Below are 19,303 nucleotides of genomic sequence, written 5' to 3'. Positions count from 1 at the left end.
GCTTTCACAGGTAATAGAATCTTAAGATTTTTAGGTGTTGTACAGCTGTTAGGAAATGCAGGTCATATGTATATATTCTAGTAATACTTCTACAGGCAGTAATTTTAAAGTATATTTCTCATAAAGTTTGAGAAGATACTTAAAGATGTTGTAGGACAGTGTCTCTTTAAATCTTTATGTATGAATTAGCAATAATGAGGTTTTCTTAGGTGAACATTGTTAGCTTTTTTTAAATGAAGGTAGTATATCCCTAGTGGTAACTTGTATAAATTACCTAAGGTTTTTTTCTATGTACATCTATCCTATAATCCAAAATTAAAATGGTCATATAGGCATGCAGAATATTACCCGCTTCTAGTTTTAAATATTAAATTACATAAAACCTTTTTTTACTATGTGTTTCATTTGAAGATCTTACAGATTAGTTCTTCTTGGCATCCCTTTAAGGTTTTTGTCTACTCTTTTTTTACAGGTGAGGCAACTGAGATGAAGAAAATTCAACTGACCTATATAAAGTTACTTGATTATTGGCAGAGTTGAAAGCCCAGAGAGAAAATCATAGCTCCACTGAAGAGAAACCGAAAACTTTGAGATGGTTCAGGAGGGCAAGATTCTGCTACAAGTCTTCTATCTGCACTGCTAAAATATTTTCCTTAACATTTAAAATCAGAACAGGAATTGTAATATTTAAAGCTATGAAATGGAAGGCAGTATTCAAACTTATTTATGCAAACAGTAGCCTTTCAAAAAAACTTAAACTGAGTCTGACATTGAAAAAAATTTGCAAACTGGACCATAATTCTTGCCTGCCAGAGATAAAAGTATGGTCTGAACTTCAGCTTGGGCTCAGCAATGCCTCAATTTTCAGTTCTGAGCCAGGACCCCGATGGCAATGCAGCTGCTCAGGTCTCTAGTAATAATCACTATCAACAATGAATGTAAACTTTGGAATCGTCTTGAGCTATACAACTAACCTGAATTTTTTGTGTGGTTTGAAAAAGAGGGGATTAATACAAAACGATGTTAGAAAGAAAAATCTCTCAACTTTGAAATAACAATTTTTCTTATGGAACTTAATGAAAAATTTCCACATGTAATATGAATTATTTTGACAGGCTGTGATGTTTGTGCTGGAAATGTTACTGAAGGGACTCTAGATGGCCTATACTTTGGTCCTCCTTTGAAGCCAACAGCTTCATATCCATTGACTTCAATCAGAACAATATTATGGCAAGTACATTTCATAACTGCTTTTATTCTGTCTTTTCTTTATGGAAGATATGTTTATGCACTTGCATTACCAGTTCATCTGTTTGTCTGTCTTGGCAATAACTTTTAACTGTATTTAATAGAGGGTACTTGACTCAAAGATACTAAATCCCTATAAGTTTCATGAAAATAAGAATCTGGGTAGAAGACCCCAAGTCCTACTAAGGCAAATGCAGAGAGAGACTGACCTTTAACCATTCTGCCTGGTCTGCCCAACAGCCAAGAGGCAACAGCTTGTATATAGGAGCAAACTAACTATGAAACCCTGGGCTAATCACAGTATGTTCCATATTGTAAAACCTTAATTTTACAACTAGAGATAAGGGGATGTAAGGAAGGTAAAATGACTAAAATCTCAGATTTTACCAGAAATCAAACTCGGCCTTTAGACCTTTCAATGGCAATATATTTATCCTGTATTTGATGGAGAACAAATACAAATCCTCCCCCTCAAGACTTAGATCTCCTTTAATGACTTTCAAATAGTTGCCCTCATGGGATATGTTTGCCCCATTGACAGTATTAAAAAGTTTCATTACTTGCTGACTCTTTTTTTCATGATCTCTACATGTACAGCTGCTGAGTAGTTAAAATAGTTCAATGTGATCTAACAAAATTCATAAAGGATAAGCCCTCCATAGCCATTAAGAACAATAATCAAATGCAACTTCTTGCTTGAGAAATTCTTGATTTTCTTACTGGCAGAAGGGGGAATATGCCAGAATCAGGATGACTATGCTCATGCCTGGTTCTTCTGAGTGTCCTGTACTGGCTAATGATTGTTCTTTCTCATTACTGCGGAAACAATGCAATACCAGGAACGGGCACAGGGCCAAAACCCATCTCCATTCTCCAGAATCCCACTGAATAGTCACTACATTGAGAACATATGAGACATTAAACTGAAAAGAATAGATACTATACTGGGTTGTTATGTTGGAGATAGTCTACTGGGCTAGGTGGACCTTTGCTCTGAGCAGCATGGCCTTTCTTATGTCCTCTGTTCTTACAAGCTGTTGAAACTTGATTAAAAGTCATCTTTCAATCAGAAACCTCTGTGTGACACGTGCCAGCTCTCTAGGACCTGCAGCTAGGGTAGGATTACCTGTGATTTATGACAGCTCAGGAAGTTATAACTAGTGCTGTTAGTGCACAGAACTGAAAGCATGAATAAGCTGTTTAGAAAGTAAACCCCTCCCCCAAAAAGAAAGGTAAAACTAAAACCTAAAAACTTCACTTTCTTTGAGGTGTACTTTTGCTCTAGACTTGAGACCTGTATGGAACTACCTACCGCATGGTATAACCTGCATAATTTTCTATGTTAGTTTCTAGTTCGAGTGCAAGCTCATAAAATTTCTGTTAGGCACATTCTTGAATAGGATGCTGTACTATTCTGTAGCATCTGGAAACTATGTAGTTGCAATAAGTATCTGCATGTGACAATGTCAAAACCATGTGAATGCATAAGATGCCTCATCTACATATGATAAAAGAGGGAGTTGGATGAGATAATGCAAACTAGTTCATCAAAAGCATGGGTACCATTGTTGAAGTCATCTGGCCTTGAATATTTGCATGTCTGTCATGGAAATATTTCATGGTCAAAATAGCAATATGCTGTATACAGTAATCCTATCACATTATTTTTCGTGAAACTTTTTTTCCCCACTCTGGGATGGACAACCAGGATTTTCTGGATCTTGGATAGTCAACTATCTTCAATAATTGAGTCAACTCCCCCTGATTTTACTATGTTAAGAGCCACATAAGGGCAAATTATGAAGGGTGAGATACATTTTGTGGAGCTCAATCCTAAATGATTCATGTAAAAGGAACATTACTTGTAGTCAGTCAATACTTCTATGAACAGAGCACTTGCAAGACTGTTCCTTATTTCTACAAATATTTATATTAATTAGAATGAAACTATAAATACATATGACAAGGAGTCTACCCACAATTGTATTCCCAAATGAAAATCAATCTAATGTGCTCTGCAGATATTGTTGGACAAAATAATCATGGTAATATATGAGGAGGGAAATAGTGGAATATCCACAATTTTCTTCATATGAGAGTCCACTTAAGATGAGGTTGCAGTACTCTTCAAAATAGAACTTAAAGATATTTTTTTTCCTAAAACCTTAAAAAAACCCCAAACAAGTGACAGAGAACAGTACTAACCCCAATGTATTGTCACTCCACTGATTTAAGGAATGAAACTTTCAGTGTAATTTAAAATGTAGTTCTGTATGTGCTTGGTATAAAGAGTTCCTACTAATCTTCAAAGCTGTGATTTTGCTCTGTAAATTTGGTCTTCTCTGTCATCCCTTAGTTCCCCAGAATGCATCATCTGACAGTCCATGAGTTGTGTGAGGGACAGAACCTGTTCCCTTCAGTGCCAAGGAGGGGATTGGTGTTCGGTGGGAATCTTACGCATGAGAGGCCCATCTGGGACTGGCTGATGAATGGCTGCAGTCAAACTTCAGTTACATTCTTTCAAGCAGTTCTAGAATGGAAAACATTATCTGTGGGCTATATGGCTCTTGATTACATTAAAGCAATTATTTTCTGGCTCCTGTGAAACTTTGGAGGTGGGGAAATGTTCAAAAAGGTCTGTGTAAAACAGATTGCTGGTTCCAGCTCCCAGTGGCAGGCAGAATACCAGAAATTGTTCTGCCAGAAGGGAGGCTGCCTGAAGTTACCTTCCCCTGGCTTTTGCATCCTGTGTCTGGGTTCTTTGATTGCTGGCAAGGATTGACCTCAACTAGTCTTTTCTTCTGTAGGTGCACCAACATAGCCGTCTTTTTTTCTGCTTTAATCCCCCTTTCCATTAAATGTGTGTGAACGTGATCGCCTCATTTTCTGTGGTTGAAATTCGCAAATAAGTTTATGATTTATTCAGGAAATGCATCCATCCGTGTGAACACAGTGTTGTCTGCAAGTGATTTCCCTAGGAAACCAAGCTAAAAATGGTGATACTCATGCTTTACCCTCTGTGCCATTTAACTCCATTGTGACTATCTAGCCAATGCCTTTCAGTGTGAGACACCTTTTTGGTGAAAGATGCTTTGGCCGAATTGCTTTTGGCAGTAATACTTATTCTAGGGATATTTCAAAACTGCTCACAGTGAACTGCATGATGCAATTGATCTTAAAAATTTGTAGTGAAGGGCATATAATTTACATAGGAAACTTAAAACTTTGTATTAATTTCCTCACTGAAAATAACTCCCTTTTATAATCTCACTGATGTGATTCTTTGTTGTAATCTGTGTCTTCTGAGTTTATAAATGAGTTTTCTTAAAATGAAGGACTTCAGAGCGGTGCGGCAGCAGAGCACCTGCACTCTTTTTGCCAGCAACCTCTGTCCCTCCAGTAGCTGAGCCATGCTGTGCCCCGCAGCCTGCCCGTGTGGCTGCACCAGCTCTCTCCAGTACCACTTCATTGCTGTGGTGTTACTCGCTTCCTAGAAAGAACAGGTATTGCCATGCTGAGGGCTCCGGAACAGAAAGGTTGAGATACACTGGCAAGAGGAACTTTTTTTCCCCAGGGATGTCAACCTGCTTTGGATTTAATGACTGCTTTACTTAGGAATATGTTCAGGTGCTTATTTAAATTAAGGTTTGTATCATCCTGTTTTTTGTTTGTGGGTTGTTTTTTTTAAAGTTACCTTTGAAGACAGTATAATTTGGGATTAATTTTATTAAGCTAGTGTAAATCTCCTGTGACTACTTATTTCTTCTTAACTAGGAAGGTACTGTAAAAGCAAGAAAACATCATGTTGCTTTTAGCTTAAATTTGTTAACTGTTTTTAGTTAATTTAAAAAAGGTCGGCCTCGACAACATAAGCACCCAAACCACCTCCTGCGCCAACTAGAAGTCGCTTTTCGGTTTGAACTGTTGAGCTTCATTTCTTGAGCTACAAGCAGGAGGATCAAAGTTTCCCGGAGCACACATGGCCCCCGAGCTGTGCTGCTCTCCGCTCCGCTCGTATGGAGACCTTATGCTCCTGCTTAATTCCTGGCGGGGAGCGGGGAGCCGGCGGCAGGACGGCATCAGGGAACGCGGGGAGTTGAAGAGTTTTCCCCGCTGCAGGGACGAGCCGTTTCGCGCGCCGGCGCCCGGGCAGCCCCGCAGCGGGACCCCGGGCGGCGGGGAGGGGACGGGACGGGACGGGACGGGACGCGACGCTGCTCCGCGCCCCCGCAAGGGCCCTCGGCGCGCCGCGGGACGGACAAGGCAGCGCGCCACGGCCGCTCCCGGGCCTCGGCGGGACGGGACGGGTCGGGACGGGGCCGGACTCCCCCCGCTTTCGTAAGCGGGCCCGGGGAGGGGTCAGCCGCGCCGCCCCGACAGCCCGAGGCGAGGAGCGGCCCCGGCCCCTCCCGCCCGCTGGGCGGCGGGTCGCACCACCCCCTCCGCCGCCGCTCCCCTCCCCCCTCCCGTCACAGCCGGACGGCGGAAGGATAAATAGTCCTCTCCGCATTGTTCGGCTCCGCGCAACTTTCGGCCGGGCGCTGCGGCGCGGAGCGGGGGCTGACGGGGGCCGCCTCGCCGCCGACCCCGCTGAGGGGCGGCGGTGCGCCCGGAGCCGAGCCGAGCCGGGCTGGGCGGGCGCGGCTAGCTCCGGTCCCTCCGAGCCCGGGGAAGCGAGACTCGGCCCGTCCGGCAGTGCTGGGGGCGGGCTGGGCTCCAGAGCCGCGGCGCCGGGGCGGCTCCGCCCGAGGGACCGGCCGGCGGGCTGGGAGCAACTTCCCGCGCCTGCCGGCGGCCCTCGCCCCGCCGCCCGCACTGATGTGCCCGGCGGGCGCCGGCCCCCACAGCCCGCCGAGCGGCGTTGGCGTTGCCGCCGCCGGGGTCTGGCCGCGGTGAGGGGCCGGCGGGAGGCCCCGCTGTGGGGACGGGAGAGGCCGCCTCCCATGGGGCCCTCCCGCCCCCCCCCCCCCCAAGTCAACTTTCCGCTTTTGTAAGAATTCCTCCTGTGATAGATCGTCCCTTTCGGCGAGCTAAAGCTTTTGCCCATTTCCTGCTTAGCCAGAAGTACTTGTCGGCGAGCGTTTTGTCAGTAGCTGTCAGTGCCCCCACCGAAACAAACAGGTTTTGACTTCGCAGCAGTCGACCTGCACGCTCCCTCTGGTCCCCTCGTAAGTAATCCTGTTTGGTGAGAGGTTTCGCCACTGTAGTCTCCTGCAAACGTCCTAAATCTTTCCTACTGTAGAATATGTTACATAATATATGTTATATAATTTTAATTACTGCGAGGTAAATATAGCAGGCAGCAAGTGAGGCAGCAAATTCAGTTATCTGTAAGATGGGCTGTACTGATAACAGTAAGCGCTGCGCAATCATGAGGCTTGGTCATAGGAATACAGCTGTAAGCTCATTTGTAGGATGCTTTTCCAGCGCCTGCTTCGGAAGGAAGAGCTGTAGGAAGAACACGGTGCCTCCCCAAGAGCTTAATCCAAAAGTTTCATGCATGACAACAAAAACATCTTTTAATTAGTTTTCATTGGCTTGAGTCAGATTCCAAGTGACCCCAGAAACAAGTCAGTAAGTCCCTGCTAGTTGCAGGAAACAAGGTGGTGTTCTCCCTACTGCTGACTCCAAAATGAGCATTGCTCTCCGTACTGGGAAGTCTACTGGAAGCAGCAGTAGAAAGGATTCAGTGGTTTAGGTGAGGGTGGGAATTTGTTACAAAAAAACCCCAGCAACTGGAGCAGGAAAGGAGGTTTGCTGACTTCTCCAGGTCTATGGATTTGCTGAGTGATAGCATTTATCATGGATAAATTGCTGGCTGTGGGTGCAGGCTGAGCAGGTACGTGTTGATTTAAAGGAGCCATTCCAGTGAAAACTCCACCCTGGGTCAAATGCTCTGTTGGGGAGCACCCTAGGAGCTCGTACAGTTTGGGTGGTGGTGGTGAATTAACTCAGTGTGTGTAAACTTAAGAATCAATAAACCAAAAGGAGACATGCAAGCTTAATGATTTTATTCACACAGGCGTGATACATTAAATAGTAATATGGAATACATTTTCTCACATCCCTGAATGCACAACAGCTGTCTGCTGTATCAAATATTTTTCCTTTAAGGAGTGGGTGGAAAGCAATTCATGAAGGCTGTGGAAGCACTGTATGCGTGTGATTATTTTCAGGGGGTTGTGCTCAAGTGATTTGGTTTTTATATTCCTCTTAATTTTTTTATGTCCTGTATGTAATTCTTCATTTTCATGGTCCCGTTGAAGCATGCAGAAGAATGTTGCCATCGCCATCTGGCAACTAGCAATTCCCTGATTGCACTGGTTGGTAGCTGACCATATTGATGTTGGTAGATGAGCTGTCAGGGCTGTTACCATAAAGATTTACAGTTGTGTCGTATGCTCTGTCAGAGTCTGGAGTTCACTGATGATTTCATGTGCATGGGTTTACCTGTCTCTTATTTGCACTACTCCGTGAAAGACCTAAGACTTCTCTAAGGAAAGGGTATTTATCCACAAGACTAAAAAATTCATTTATCTTGATAGAAAATTCACTGATGATAATATGGCTGGAAAAGCATCTTCAGGAATTCAGCCCTGATTGCTGGAGTCCTTGCTCACAAAATCACTAGCAAAAAGATTGATGTTTATGATTGCTCCTCTATTTCTGTGCTGTCCATTTGATCCGTTGCTCCGTAGGTAGTGAAGACAGGGTGTTAACAGTCGCAGACGACTTCAGGCAGGCACTTCAGCCTTCTGTGTAATGTACAAGGAAGGTACCGTTGTATCACTGCAAAGCTGGAAGTTTTTCATTTTTGTATTATTTGTGTGGTATGGTTACTGCATTTGCACATGTGTAAGGAAAGAACTGTAACTAGGGATTGAAACAGGAATGAAACTGGAAGTATTTTATTTGTTACAAATGGAAAACTTTTGTAATTGTCCAAACCAGGTTTAAGATACCTATTTCTTCAAATGTTTTTAAATGTTTATGAAGTCTTATTTGGTCATATTTTCTCATAAAGACCTCTAAATAGCTGAAAGCAGAGAGTTTGTTTTGGATTTTTGTTGGTGGTGGTTTGGTTTTTTTTTTGTTGTTGTTTTGGTTTTTTAACGTTGACCACATTGCTTTCTGTTTCATTTTCTGTGTATGACTATGGTGGAATAAGCATATGCAATGCTTTTTTTTTTTTTTTTTTTGAACTCCTATATTTGCAGTGAACAGGAAGAATTTATAGGGAGTGGCAGAGATGAAAGGGTACCAAGTAGCAGCTTGAGAAAGGGGTTGGGGATTCTGAGAAGGGGTGAAAGACAATACTGCATGGACATAGAATATTGTGCCTCCATCTTTCGAGTGTACATGTTAATTGTGATGAGTGTTACATGAAGAGGAGTTAAAAACTGAATAGGTTAAAGATTCCAAATCTCACCAGTGTGGCAGATGATGTTCAGTACCCAGGAAACATTAGGTTAAATATCTTTTTAGAATTTTATTGTAATACAGGATGTGATAGTTACTGATCTTTCACAACTGTTTTAGTCAAGCTACCTGCATGAGTTTCTTTTGAATTTTCTGAATTGGCCAACTTATTACAATTTTGGGTCCCCAGAGCAATCTCCTGTAGGTCAGACTCACAGTATATTTTGGGCCAAAGCATACTTTTCCCTGAGAGGCCTTGGGTACTTGCTAAGTTGTCTGGCATAATTTCTGGAAACTTCATGTATGTTCTGGTCGTTTTTCTACAGGTGCCTGGAAATGAAGTCATCCCATAGAGATGTAATGCAGAAGAATGGCTGCTATGGATGTGACTTTTGGTAATGAGCGTGTTTACTGCCAGCACCTGCATGGGAGACAGTGACATGTCATTGTGGACCAAATGGAATATCTTACAATATTTTGTGTATCTTTGAATGCTATGTCATGGATTATGTTGGATATATCATCTTTCACTCGAGGTTTCTAGCTGCAAATAAAAGCCTACAAATGTGAACCTTAAAACCTGAGGTCAGAGGGCAAATAAAAAGTACTGTGTTTGAAATTAAGTTTTAATTTTAATACAGTTACACATCAGTACAAATAATTTTTGGCATTATTGCTTCTACTTTCTTTAGATTTAGCCAGTTGTCTAATCAATGCTTATCAGTGTTGCAGCTGTACTAACCGGTACTGAGTACCAGTACTGGTTGAAAAGTAACGCTTCAAGAGAAACAACAATATTTTCACACTATGTAAATAGGGGATCTTCCTTGTAACTAGAATATGTTAAAAGGCATTCCTCATGAAATGTACAGTGATCTCTGTCACTGGGTGCTTTCCTCTAAAATGAAGTGTTATTTATACATCAAAGGGGAAAAGTACACATTTATGTCCCTCAGGGGCACGGAGAATGGAAGTCATTGTGTTGGTATTTTAATACAAATTGCTTCCTGCATTTCTAAGTGGCAAATATATGAATATTCATAGACTCACAAGGCCAGATGATCATCTAGCACACAGCCTATACGGGAGGAAAATGGAGGAGAGTGTTTTAAGGCTCCAGAATCTCCAGTTTGTCTTTGCCTGAGGGTGGTGGTAAGTTTGTGGATCACCCTCCACTACCTCCGGAAGGTGTCACAGTCGGGATCTGGAGGTGGGAAGAGTTGAGTTGGAAGGGACGGGCACGGGGCTGGAGAGCCCTCTGGACAGCCTGCTGCTTTCTGAACCTGGGGGACTGCCAAGCAGCAGCCCGTGAGGGATGAACGCTCCTCTCCTGAGAGCGTGCCTCTCCTGAGCGTTTTAGGTTCTCCAGGATTTTAAGTATCCTTTTTCACTGCCCTTGTGTTTTGTACGTCCCCTCGCTCCAAAAGAATAATATGCCAGTAGCTGCAGAGATGACTAATGCTCACTTTCAGAGGGAAGGGTCGGTAGCCAGGGTCAGAAGAGAGCAGGCCAAGACGCAGGTGGTGGCAAGTAGGTGCCACCTGGGGGCTCTGCAGGCTTGAGAGACGTGTGTGCAACTGAGCGTCGGGTGTGCAGCGGGATCACCCTCCTCGGCGCTGGGAAAAGCCGTGCACTTCGGTTAGGCCGTTACGCTGCTGTATCCGAGCGGCGTACAAACATGAAATAAACTCGCCGGCAGGACAGACTGGTGGTGCTGCCTTCTGAGAAGGAGATGGAGCACAAAAGAGGGGTTCGTCTGTAGCAGTGGCAGGACCCGAATGAGGGCTCGGGTTCTTCACGCGCTGGGTCCCGTTCCCGCGTGGAAACCGTTGGGCCGATTCACCTTTGGCATCGCCCGTTTCAGAGCGCTGCAGAGTTGGTCCGAACGTGTGGTCTCGCAATTCTTGCGTGAACATACGTATTTGTATGCTTTGACGTGTTACCGTTTTAACTATGCGTTTAAGAGGAAGCTGCTAACGAATGTTTATAGCTTGGTGTAAGTCATACGCAGTTTCATTTTGCAAAGCGAGATGGCTATATTAAAAGTATTTAGGCATATTTTAGGGCATGTGGATGCCGGGTGAGCGTGATAGCGTATTTGGGGCGTTTGGGGCACGTGCATTGCGGTCGCCGCTACCTGCCGAGGTCTGTGCTGGCCGTTTGGGCGAGCTGGGGAGCGGCGGCGAGGGGGTCTGTTCCCGTGCGGTGCGTGGTTTTGGGGTGCCCGTTGCGGGCCGACGGGTCCCGCTTCTTCCCGCGCCGCCGACACCCGCCCGCCGGGGCTCCTGCGCCGCGGTGCGGGCGGAACCCGGGCCCAGGCCAGGCCCCGACACCCCTCCTCCCACCCCCGCTGCTAGGGCGTCCCGGCGCCGCGCTCGGGGGCGAGGCGGGTGCCGGGTCGGCTCCAAGGGGTGCCGGCGGGGCGGCCGCCAGCGCGGCGGCGGCGGCGCCTCCCGCCCGCCCCCGGCCGGTAGGGGCGCGGCGCGTCAAGGGTTAAGGCCGCGGCGGCGCTCGGCGCGGAGGGATACGGAGCCGGAGCCGTGAACGTGGTGCTGAGGCTCTGTAAGCAAAAAAAATGTCTGCCTGAGGGAAACCCACAAGTTCCTTCTAGTGGGGGGGGGGGAGCGCTCGGCTCGTCGCCTCCCACCCAGCCCGCGGCCCGCCCGCCGCCGCCGGACCGGCCCTGGTCCCCGGAGCGTACAGGGGGCAGCAGGTAAGTGTGGGCGGCGAGGGGCCGGGAGAAGTTGGGAGAGAGCAGTGGGGGGAGGGAAGCGGCGGCCGGGCGGTCGCAGGGGCAGAGGCGGCGGCGAGGGGCAGGGGGCCGCGGCCGGGCGGGAGCGGGGCTGCCGCGGGAGAGGCCGCGGCGGCGGAGGAGGAGGCGCTGCTGGGGACCCCGAGGGGCGGCAGCCGGGGCCGGCTGCCCGGGTGGCGGAGCGTGCGTGCGGCGCGCCGGGGGTCTCCGCCGGCGGCGGCGGCGGCGGGCCGCGGACCCCGGGCGGGCTGCGGCGCCCGGCCCCGGGCAGGAGCGAGTCCCCGCGGGCGGCGTTCGAGGGGGGCGCGTTGCCCGCCGCGCGGCTCCCAGCGCTTCATAAAGGGTCGCGGCGGCCGCAGCCCGGCCCCGGCGCGCCGGGCGCCTCACGAAACTTGGAGGGGAGCGGGGCTGCGGCAGCGCCCCCGCCGCTCCCCCACGGCGCCCGCCGGGCACAAGGGAAAGCGCGGACCCCGCCGCCCCTCCTTCCCCTCCCCCCCCACCCCAACCCGCGCCGCGCGCGCGCACGGCCCCCCGCCGCACGCGCATTCCAACCCCCCCCCCCTTCCTCCCCGCCCGCCCGCCCGGTGGCGGCGCGCGCGCCCGGCCCCGCGCCGCGTGTGCGCGTGCGGTGCGCGGGGGCGGCTCCCGCCCCGCCGCGGTCCCGAGCGCGGAGCGGCGGTCGCGGCCCGCTGGGTGGGTGGGGAGAGCCGCCACCGCCGGGGAAGGCGGTCGGCGATAATGCCGGGGCAGAGATGGCTCTGCTGAGGCGCATCCAGCCCCGCTTGTCAGCCCCATTGTTGCAGAGACAGTGAGTCACTTAATCTCTCGCTAATTCCCCGGACTTCGCTGGGCCGCGGCTGTTTATTTGCTTTCGCTTTGCCTGGGGCGGGGAGGGGGGACACACGGACGGACCTAATTCCTGGCGGCGGCCCCGCTGCGGCGCGCCTGTGCCTTGCGCGAGGTGGGGGAGAAGCGGGTTGAGGGAGAAAAGGGAGCCCGAGGAAACTTGGGGCGAGTTGGTTAGTTTGGGGAAGGGAAGCTGCTGGTGCCGATTCCCTCGGTCCGCCCGGTGAGGCAAGGCGAGCCTCCCCGGGGATTCCCCCACCCCCGCCTCGGGGGGTGCAGAGAGGTACCTGCGGGGGTACCGGAGGCCCTGCTGCTTCGCGAGGGGCCGGCTTCCCAGGGCCGGGGGTCGGCCCCAGTCCGGCGGTGAAGTACTACTGCCTGTGCCTCTCTCCCTGTGCCCTAGAAGGTGATCGGAGGAGCGGAGGAAGATGAATTCCCAGCAGCAGAGGATGGCCGCAATAGGGACTGACAAGGAACTGAGCGACTTGCTGGACTTCAGTGCGGTAGGACATTCTCCGAGGTCTTCTCGTGACTTCGGCGTGGTAAAGCGAGCCGAGGAGTAGGGGCAGCAGTGTGCAGGGCTCTCAGCTGGGTCCGTCTCAGCCAAGTTGGACACCTGAACTTTGATGTAATGTCTAGACTTCCAGATTTAATACTGGGTCAATTGGTTTAACTGGTTAAAATCAGGCTGACCCAGTGATGGCATAATCTAATAATTAACGTTTGTTAAACTGGCATGTGGCACTGGTACTTTGGCTTTTCTTTTGGTTTGTTAAAAAAAAAAAACAAACAAAAAACACTAAAAAAACCCCCCAAACCCCAACCCCCAAAACTAATGCTCGTAAATATCAGAGGTTAGTCATTGATAGTTTTGGCTTAGAAAATTATAGGTATTTTCTGTGTGATATTTTTAACAGATTTCAAAAAGGTGCTTGGTGTGTAAACATAGAAAACTACTGCATCTCAAAGCTGTCTTTATCCAGTGACTTTAAACTCACAGATCAGTAAGAAATATACTTTGAGTAGCAAAATTTAAGATAAATAACTATTTTAAATTGTCATAGTAGTACTAGGTCTCCTTTTAACTTTATTTTTTTTAAGTTGGTTGTGTTCATGTAGAAAAGAGATTTTGGTGGGTGGTGTTAATTGCAAGGAGTACTTTAGCTTATTGGTTTTATGGATCTAAATGTGCATCTTGCATTCTGTTTATTTTCTAGCAGAAAAATGAATCAAATAATTGCTTCCTATTACAGGTTTTTTTTTTAAGTTTACATCAGTTACGTAGCACGGAGTTTCAAAGCCAATTTAAACACATCTTTTTTTTCTTGTTTTGCAGATGTTTTCCCCACCTGTTAATAGTGGGAAAACCAGACCAACTACGCTAGGAAGCAGCCAGTTCAGTGGATCAGGTAGGATGCATCTGAGATACATAAAGTTCATGTAACCAGGTCTTGATGTTTTAGCTTAGTCTTCATGTGGTCAAAGTATGGTAATCTTTCATTTGTACACATTCTCATAAGACGTTCAGGTTAACTAGACATGTGCTGTTTTGATCTGACTTTGTAACACATTTTGTTAACTTTAACCACAGTTTTCATCTATATTCCTTAGAATACTTGGCCCAGTACAGTAAAATATTAAAGTGTCTCTAATGTGTCTAATACTGGCATACAAGTTGTCTGTTTACCTGTTGCGTTAAAAATGAATGGCTGCTTTGTTTTTGTTTCATAAAATGAAACCTACCTGTTCAATTGACACATTTCCTAGCCCCTGTATGGAAGGGTAAAACATGTCAAATGCCAAATAATGAAATACTCCCGACTCAAGGATATATTTTAAAATGCAGTTCTTAAGGAAAATGTAAGGCTAATACAATTTTATGGTACTGTGTAGTTCTCAAAGTCCTGACAAATAGAATTCTTTCATGTTGAACCTTTATCAGGGTATCTGGAAAACAAGTAACTGTATTTACCGGTTGCATGTATTTTGTGGCTTCAGTGCCTTCATTGAGGTCCACCTAATGGCCGTTCTGAGTCTTTTAAGATAAGCCGATAAGGGGAAAGAAGTGCAATTTTTTTAAGATACTTTGTATCATTCTTGTAAAGGGTATATTTATTACTACTTACGAAAGAGAAACTAAAGTAACTTTTTGATAATGTGTTTTGTTCTTTTTTTATGTATGCTTATTTTCTCTGAATACAATGAAGTGGTATTTTTGTTTTTATGAATACAGCAAAGTGATGTTTTTGTTAAGGTTAGTGAAAATAAACTTTTAGACTACCAGTAGAGGAGTGAAGTAGTTGCTTGAAGTTGTGCAGTAACAGTGCCTGTTTGCCCCTTACATTGTCAGAGCTGTTACTTTAAGAGTTCAAATGACACCTTGCATTTTAGTGACAATTTAGAATTTTGTTTTTAAAAGCATCTTAAAACTTCTGAATTGTGTAATTTTGCAAACTCTTCAGAGACTACTTCCCATATTTCATTTAAAGAAAATATGTAGCAAATGTTGTAATTGTAGCATACTTGAAGAAGCGTTTTACATTTTCTCTTCTGAGATATAGGTGGTTTTACCTTGCTCTTTGAAAGTATGTGAAGTTTAAATTATTTGCAATAGTAAGACAGCAGATCTGTATATGATATAGTTAATATATTTTTTTTTTCAGATACAAATATTCAAGACAGTTGTTTCTCAAAAGCTTGTTTTAAAAGATATTCAGGGAGCTAAAACTTATTGTGGGGAGGACAACCTGAGCATCTTTTCCCCCTGTCCCCTGGCTTTTCCTGAACAAGTAGAATAACTTTCTGTTGAATAATAAAGCTTTCATTTTCAGTTTAGCTCTTAGATCAGTCTTAGGTAATGTGGCTTGACCTATTTGTAGGTGGTGGTTCCCCTTCTTTCCTTGGATGGCTCAGAAAAAGAGAGAATGCCAGAATACTTAGCTTTTGGGGAGAAACAGTGTTATTGACTCCTTGAATTTCTTCACCAATGTGATGTGTCATCACATAGATACCAATCATGAACAATACACTGCAGCTGTCAGGCTACAACTAAATTCCCCTTGGAAGAGATAATGGTATATAGTTGTGGGTTTTAATTAAAAACATTTCTTGTTGTAGAGATTTACTGGTCAGTGGGATTATATGCCCTAATTCTTGTAATGTTATGACCTAAGCCTTGAGCTAGGGGGATTACTCTGCAGGAGTGAGAGGTGACAAACTTTTATATTAGTTGTGTTCTGAGTCAGTGTTAAGTCTTGTAGAAAGCCTGTGTTAAGATCATTGACGAACTGTAGGCATTTAACTCTGATTTAATTGTGATGTTGCTTTAATTTCAAGTGTTCCGTCACTTCTAGGACAAACAATGTTTGAAAACTTTTTTCACTGCTAGAGGCCACTTTTTAAAGAGAAATGTGAAAGGAGGAGGTATTTATTCCTTTGAGCTACCTAGTACCAAAAAGCACAGTATGCACAGATTCCTAAAAAGTACTTTTAAAATTTTTTCCTCAAATACGGAATGATGCTACCTCTTGCAGAGACTTTCTGTGAGTCTGATGGCAATTACAGAAGTGAAGCTTGCTTCAGTATCTTTCCCATTAAACTCAGTTGTTTTATTTTTCTGTTGTCTTTACAAGCATACTAAAAGCAAGTGTTTTCTTAGTTGGAATAAGAATGTGTTTATTGTTTGTTATTATAGAACTCCCTTTTTCTCATTTAAATTTAAGCAAATCTGAGAACACATTCTCTGCCAACCCCCCTCTCCCCCCAACCTATCAGTGCTTTGAGATGCAGCCTGATGGCCCCCATTAAGTAGGTGAAAATCAGCTGCTTGTCTGCATGGCTCTTAAGAGTGTATATTTCTGGGAAATCTGATACAGAAGGAAGGGATGCTCATGATGCATTTTCCTTACCGCCCCCCAGGCCCCCAGTTTAAAAGGATAAATTAGTTGCTGTTCAGGGATGGTGAAGTTCTGTTTGTTTTTCAGGTGTGGCTTTGTGAAGTGTTGGAAATACTAGGGTGTATGTTATTAATTCTGATGTAACAAGCTTGATCTGGTATAATTCTGCAGTACTTCCGTTGATTATGCTGTAAAAATATACATGTAATTGGATTGCATAAATAAAACAGCTAATATGATATCTACAATTTGTAAGAAAATACTGTCATGGATTAACATATGAACATTGTGTTTTGATTAAAAGATAGCTAAAGTCTGGTGTTGGGGCAGGCTTGCTTTCTACAGGTAAATCAGTTATGAATGAAAGCTGCAGATGAAATAAGTGAACTAATCTGATATAGTATCTTGTGACAGTAGGTTGTGTAAGCTGCTGATGAAGTCAAATAACTTGGTCAGACTACTGGTGGAAATAAGCTTATTGGAAAAGTAACCTGATATGTAAGTCAGTGAGTTAGGCCACAAAATATTCCTTGTCATACCTGTTGTAATTATCTCTTGTTTAAAACAGAACTTCCTATTCTTTTCTCCTGCAAAACCAACTTGTGAAGATAAAGCCATTTCTGTCTTAGAAATCGTAGAAGGAGAAGGCAAAGGTCAGAGATGTGCTCTGTTGGCCTTTTTAATCAGGCTTTTTTGCAGATTTTATTTAAAAATTAAAATTTTCTGTGTTGTTACTATGGTTAATAGCAGTGTTTATGATTTACAATGAAATTCTGCTTTTTTTTTGCTTTTGTCAAAACCACAAAATGTATGCCAATACAAACCTGGATGGTGACCGATTTTGCCCAATGCTCTTTATTTATTACAGTAACTTCATTAAAATCCAGTCGCAGTATTGAGATGCCTGCCATAGGCAATAATAATGCAATTTTCCTATGTTTCCCAGTAGGTTTGATCTCAATTTCAATATTTCCTGCAAATGAAATTTTTTAGTCTCAGGTGTGGTACCCTAAAATACATCCCCCCCCCTTTTTTTTTTCTCTTCTAAAGAACTTCTTAGATGTTAATATATCTGAGACAATATTTTCCTACGTGGCCTGCTATCTTCAGTTTTTGTCGCCTCCTCATTGTACCTATAGCATTATTTTTGTATGTGGCTGTGCACATGCATATGCAAGGTATAAGTCAAAAAAGCTGAATACAGACAATGTGGATGTCTAACAGAAAACAAAGTGGTAAGAGTTTAAAGTAAGAGGTACAGTTCAAGAGCTAAGTCATCAAAATATGACACTTGTCTTGCTTGTAAGAAGATTCTTATGAAGTTCATGAAAAATGAGTACACACATTTGTGCATGGACAGCTTTGGGCACAAATCTTGTGTGTACCCAGACATTCCTCGAACTAGACCTATATGCAAAAAACCTTTGAATGTATCTGTTTAGATATCTGTATCAGTTTGGTCCCCTTTTATGCAAATTCAAGAGGTTGCCCTTTCCACTGCTCTCTACTAATGTACTGAGTTTGTAAGGAATGGATTGGGATAGGCCACTAATTAGTGGCTTGATGCAAAGACCATTTAAGTTGATAGCCTGCCATTAACCTGAGTGTCCCTAAATTAGGGCCATGTGTCTTGAGAGTGGACACAATGGCAATTCTTTAGCAGGTCTATTAAGTTACCAAACAGTGTTTCCAAAATTAGCAAAACCTGACTTGATTACTGTTTGTCAGTCCAGTAAACTCTTATTTCCTTTTTAGTTTTGCATCAGCAGTTCCTTGTAAAACAAACAGACAAGCAAACAAAAAACCCAAACAAAAAAGCTTGAGAGAGTTACCTGGGTTGGCAGTGTTTTAAATACTGTGTTCATTAATGTACAGCAAGTGTTAAAGAGAAAAGGCACTCAGCCTTGGAGGAGACTGCAGAAAGATGAAACTTTATGTATGCAAATAGTGCTCCTCCTAACCTTTCAAAATACATCATTTTTTTCTTCTTTTTACCAGAACTGTGATTCCGAAGAAGAATCTGTTCTCTGATATTATTCAATGTGTTTTTCTGCTGCAGTCTCCCATTGAGGTGTAGGAAATTTCTAGTGCTCTCCTAATCCCTGAATTAAGGAGTTGATGAGAGGTCTGGTGTAGTCACATAGTCTGGTCCTACAATGTGTTAGGTCATGACAGACTCCTTAAAAAAAAAAAAGAAAAAAAAAAGTGGAAGGCATGTATTTCAGAATTCAGTCTGTATTTCTGGTTTTGTCATCCAAAATATGTTATGATCCTGTGTGTTTTTGTTTGCTGTTCAAAAGGAGATGAGTTTATTGTGTGTTAAATGCCAGAAATCTAGAGTGGCCTGTTAAAATAAACATTAGGTCATGCAGCTATGTGGCTTTTTTATTATTTTTATTTTTGGTATTTAGGTTGTCCTCTAGCTCCATTAAAAGTGAACCAGCAGACCTGGTAACCTGGTATTTCATCTTGGGTCTGAGAGATCCTAAATTCTGTTGTCTTCTGAAAAGCCTGGGAAAAGCTGTAGAAGCCTTGTGCTTGAAAGCAGAAAGGTACCCGTAGCTTCTTTGCCCTCTAGTTGTTTTTAGGGGAGACCCATGGATTACCCTTCAAATGGGCCAAATACAAGTGAGCTGAAAATTTCAGTCTGGATCCCTTACCTGTTGCATTTAGAAACCTAAAAGGGTGATACAGTGCTAGTAAATATGTGACTCTGCAGCTTGCCTGTTGGCAGCCTCTGTCTCACTATTGCTGCCTCTTTTTCTCCTCCCCTTCCCTTGCCTTTGGAGAGATAAATTATCAGACACTCCATGAACAGTCTTGAAAAGTACAGCATATAAAAGGGCTAAGTAACTGCTTCCATATTCGTGTTTAAGAAAGAGAAGGGGAAAAAAAAAAGTTGGACAAATGGAGGGAACTGATCACCCAACTTTAAAGCAGACGGTCTCTCACAAGGTGTTTGTGGTCATGTGGATATTGAGGTTTTTTGTGACTTAAAAAAAAAAGGGGAGGGGGGTGGAGGGAAAAAGGAGAAGTTACTGGAACAGCTAGGTGTTCCGAATCTAGCTTGGTGAGTAGATAAGTAGATGTTTGTCCGTCATTTATTGCCATTGGCTATGGTTTTGAAATGGCTGTTATCACT

General features: G+C 44.6%; 1 protein-coding gene and 2 long non-coding RNA genes across 14 annotated transcripts in view; all 3 read left to right on the top strand.

Moving 5' to 3' along the window:
* The window catches only part of LOC138688026 (uncharacterized), a 37,404-nt gene extending 32,495 nt beyond the window's left edge, over positions 1-4,909 (top strand). For 3 of the 4 annotated variants that reach the window (XR_011327067.1, XR_011327068.1, XR_011327069.1), the window contains one exon: positions 473-4,909. This is a non-coding gene — a long non-coding RNA (uncharacterized lncRNA). The remainder of the gene's footprint in view (positions 1-472) is intronic. The other variant, XR_011327070.1, reaches the window with a different exon arrangement.
* A 340-nt stretch (positions 4,910-5,249) lies between these two features.
* LOC138688024 (uncharacterized) lies at positions 5,250-9,286 on the top strand. Its single transcript, XR_011327060.1, has 2 exons — positions 5,250-7,087; positions 8,994-9,286. It is a non-coding gene; the product is annotated as an uncharacterized lncRNA (long non-coding RNA).
* Positions 9,287-11,132: 1,846 nt separating this feature from the next.
* The window catches only part of TCF12 (transcription factor 12), a 174,979-nt gene continuing 166,808 nt past the window's right edge, over positions 11,133-19,303 (top strand). The window contains exons 1-3 of one of the 9 annotated variants that reach the window (XM_069798139.1): positions 11,133-11,380; positions 12,669-12,768; positions 13,602-13,674. In XM_069798139.1, the coding sequence (XP_069654240.1) occupies positions 12,694-12,768; positions 13,602-13,674 (148 nt within the window). In that variant the 5' untranslated portion in view covers positions 11,133-11,380; positions 12,669-12,693. Of the gene's footprint in view, positions 11,381-12,069; positions 12,228-12,668; positions 12,769-13,601; positions 13,675-19,303 lie in introns of those variants that run through there. The other 8 variants (XM_069798142.1, XM_069798138.1, XM_069798136.1 and 5 more) reach the window with 8 other exon arrangements.

This window comes from Haliaeetus albicilla, chromosome 12 (assembly GCF_947461875.1).
Source record: "Haliaeetus albicilla chromosome 12, bHalAlb1.1, whole genome shotgun sequence".
NCBI classification, from domain to species: domain Eukaryota; kingdom Metazoa; phylum Chordata; class Aves; order Accipitriformes; family Accipitridae; genus Haliaeetus; species Haliaeetus albicilla.
The sequence above is the reverse complement of the archived record's forward strand: the minus strand, read 5'-3'. Positions and strand labels throughout refer to the sequence as shown.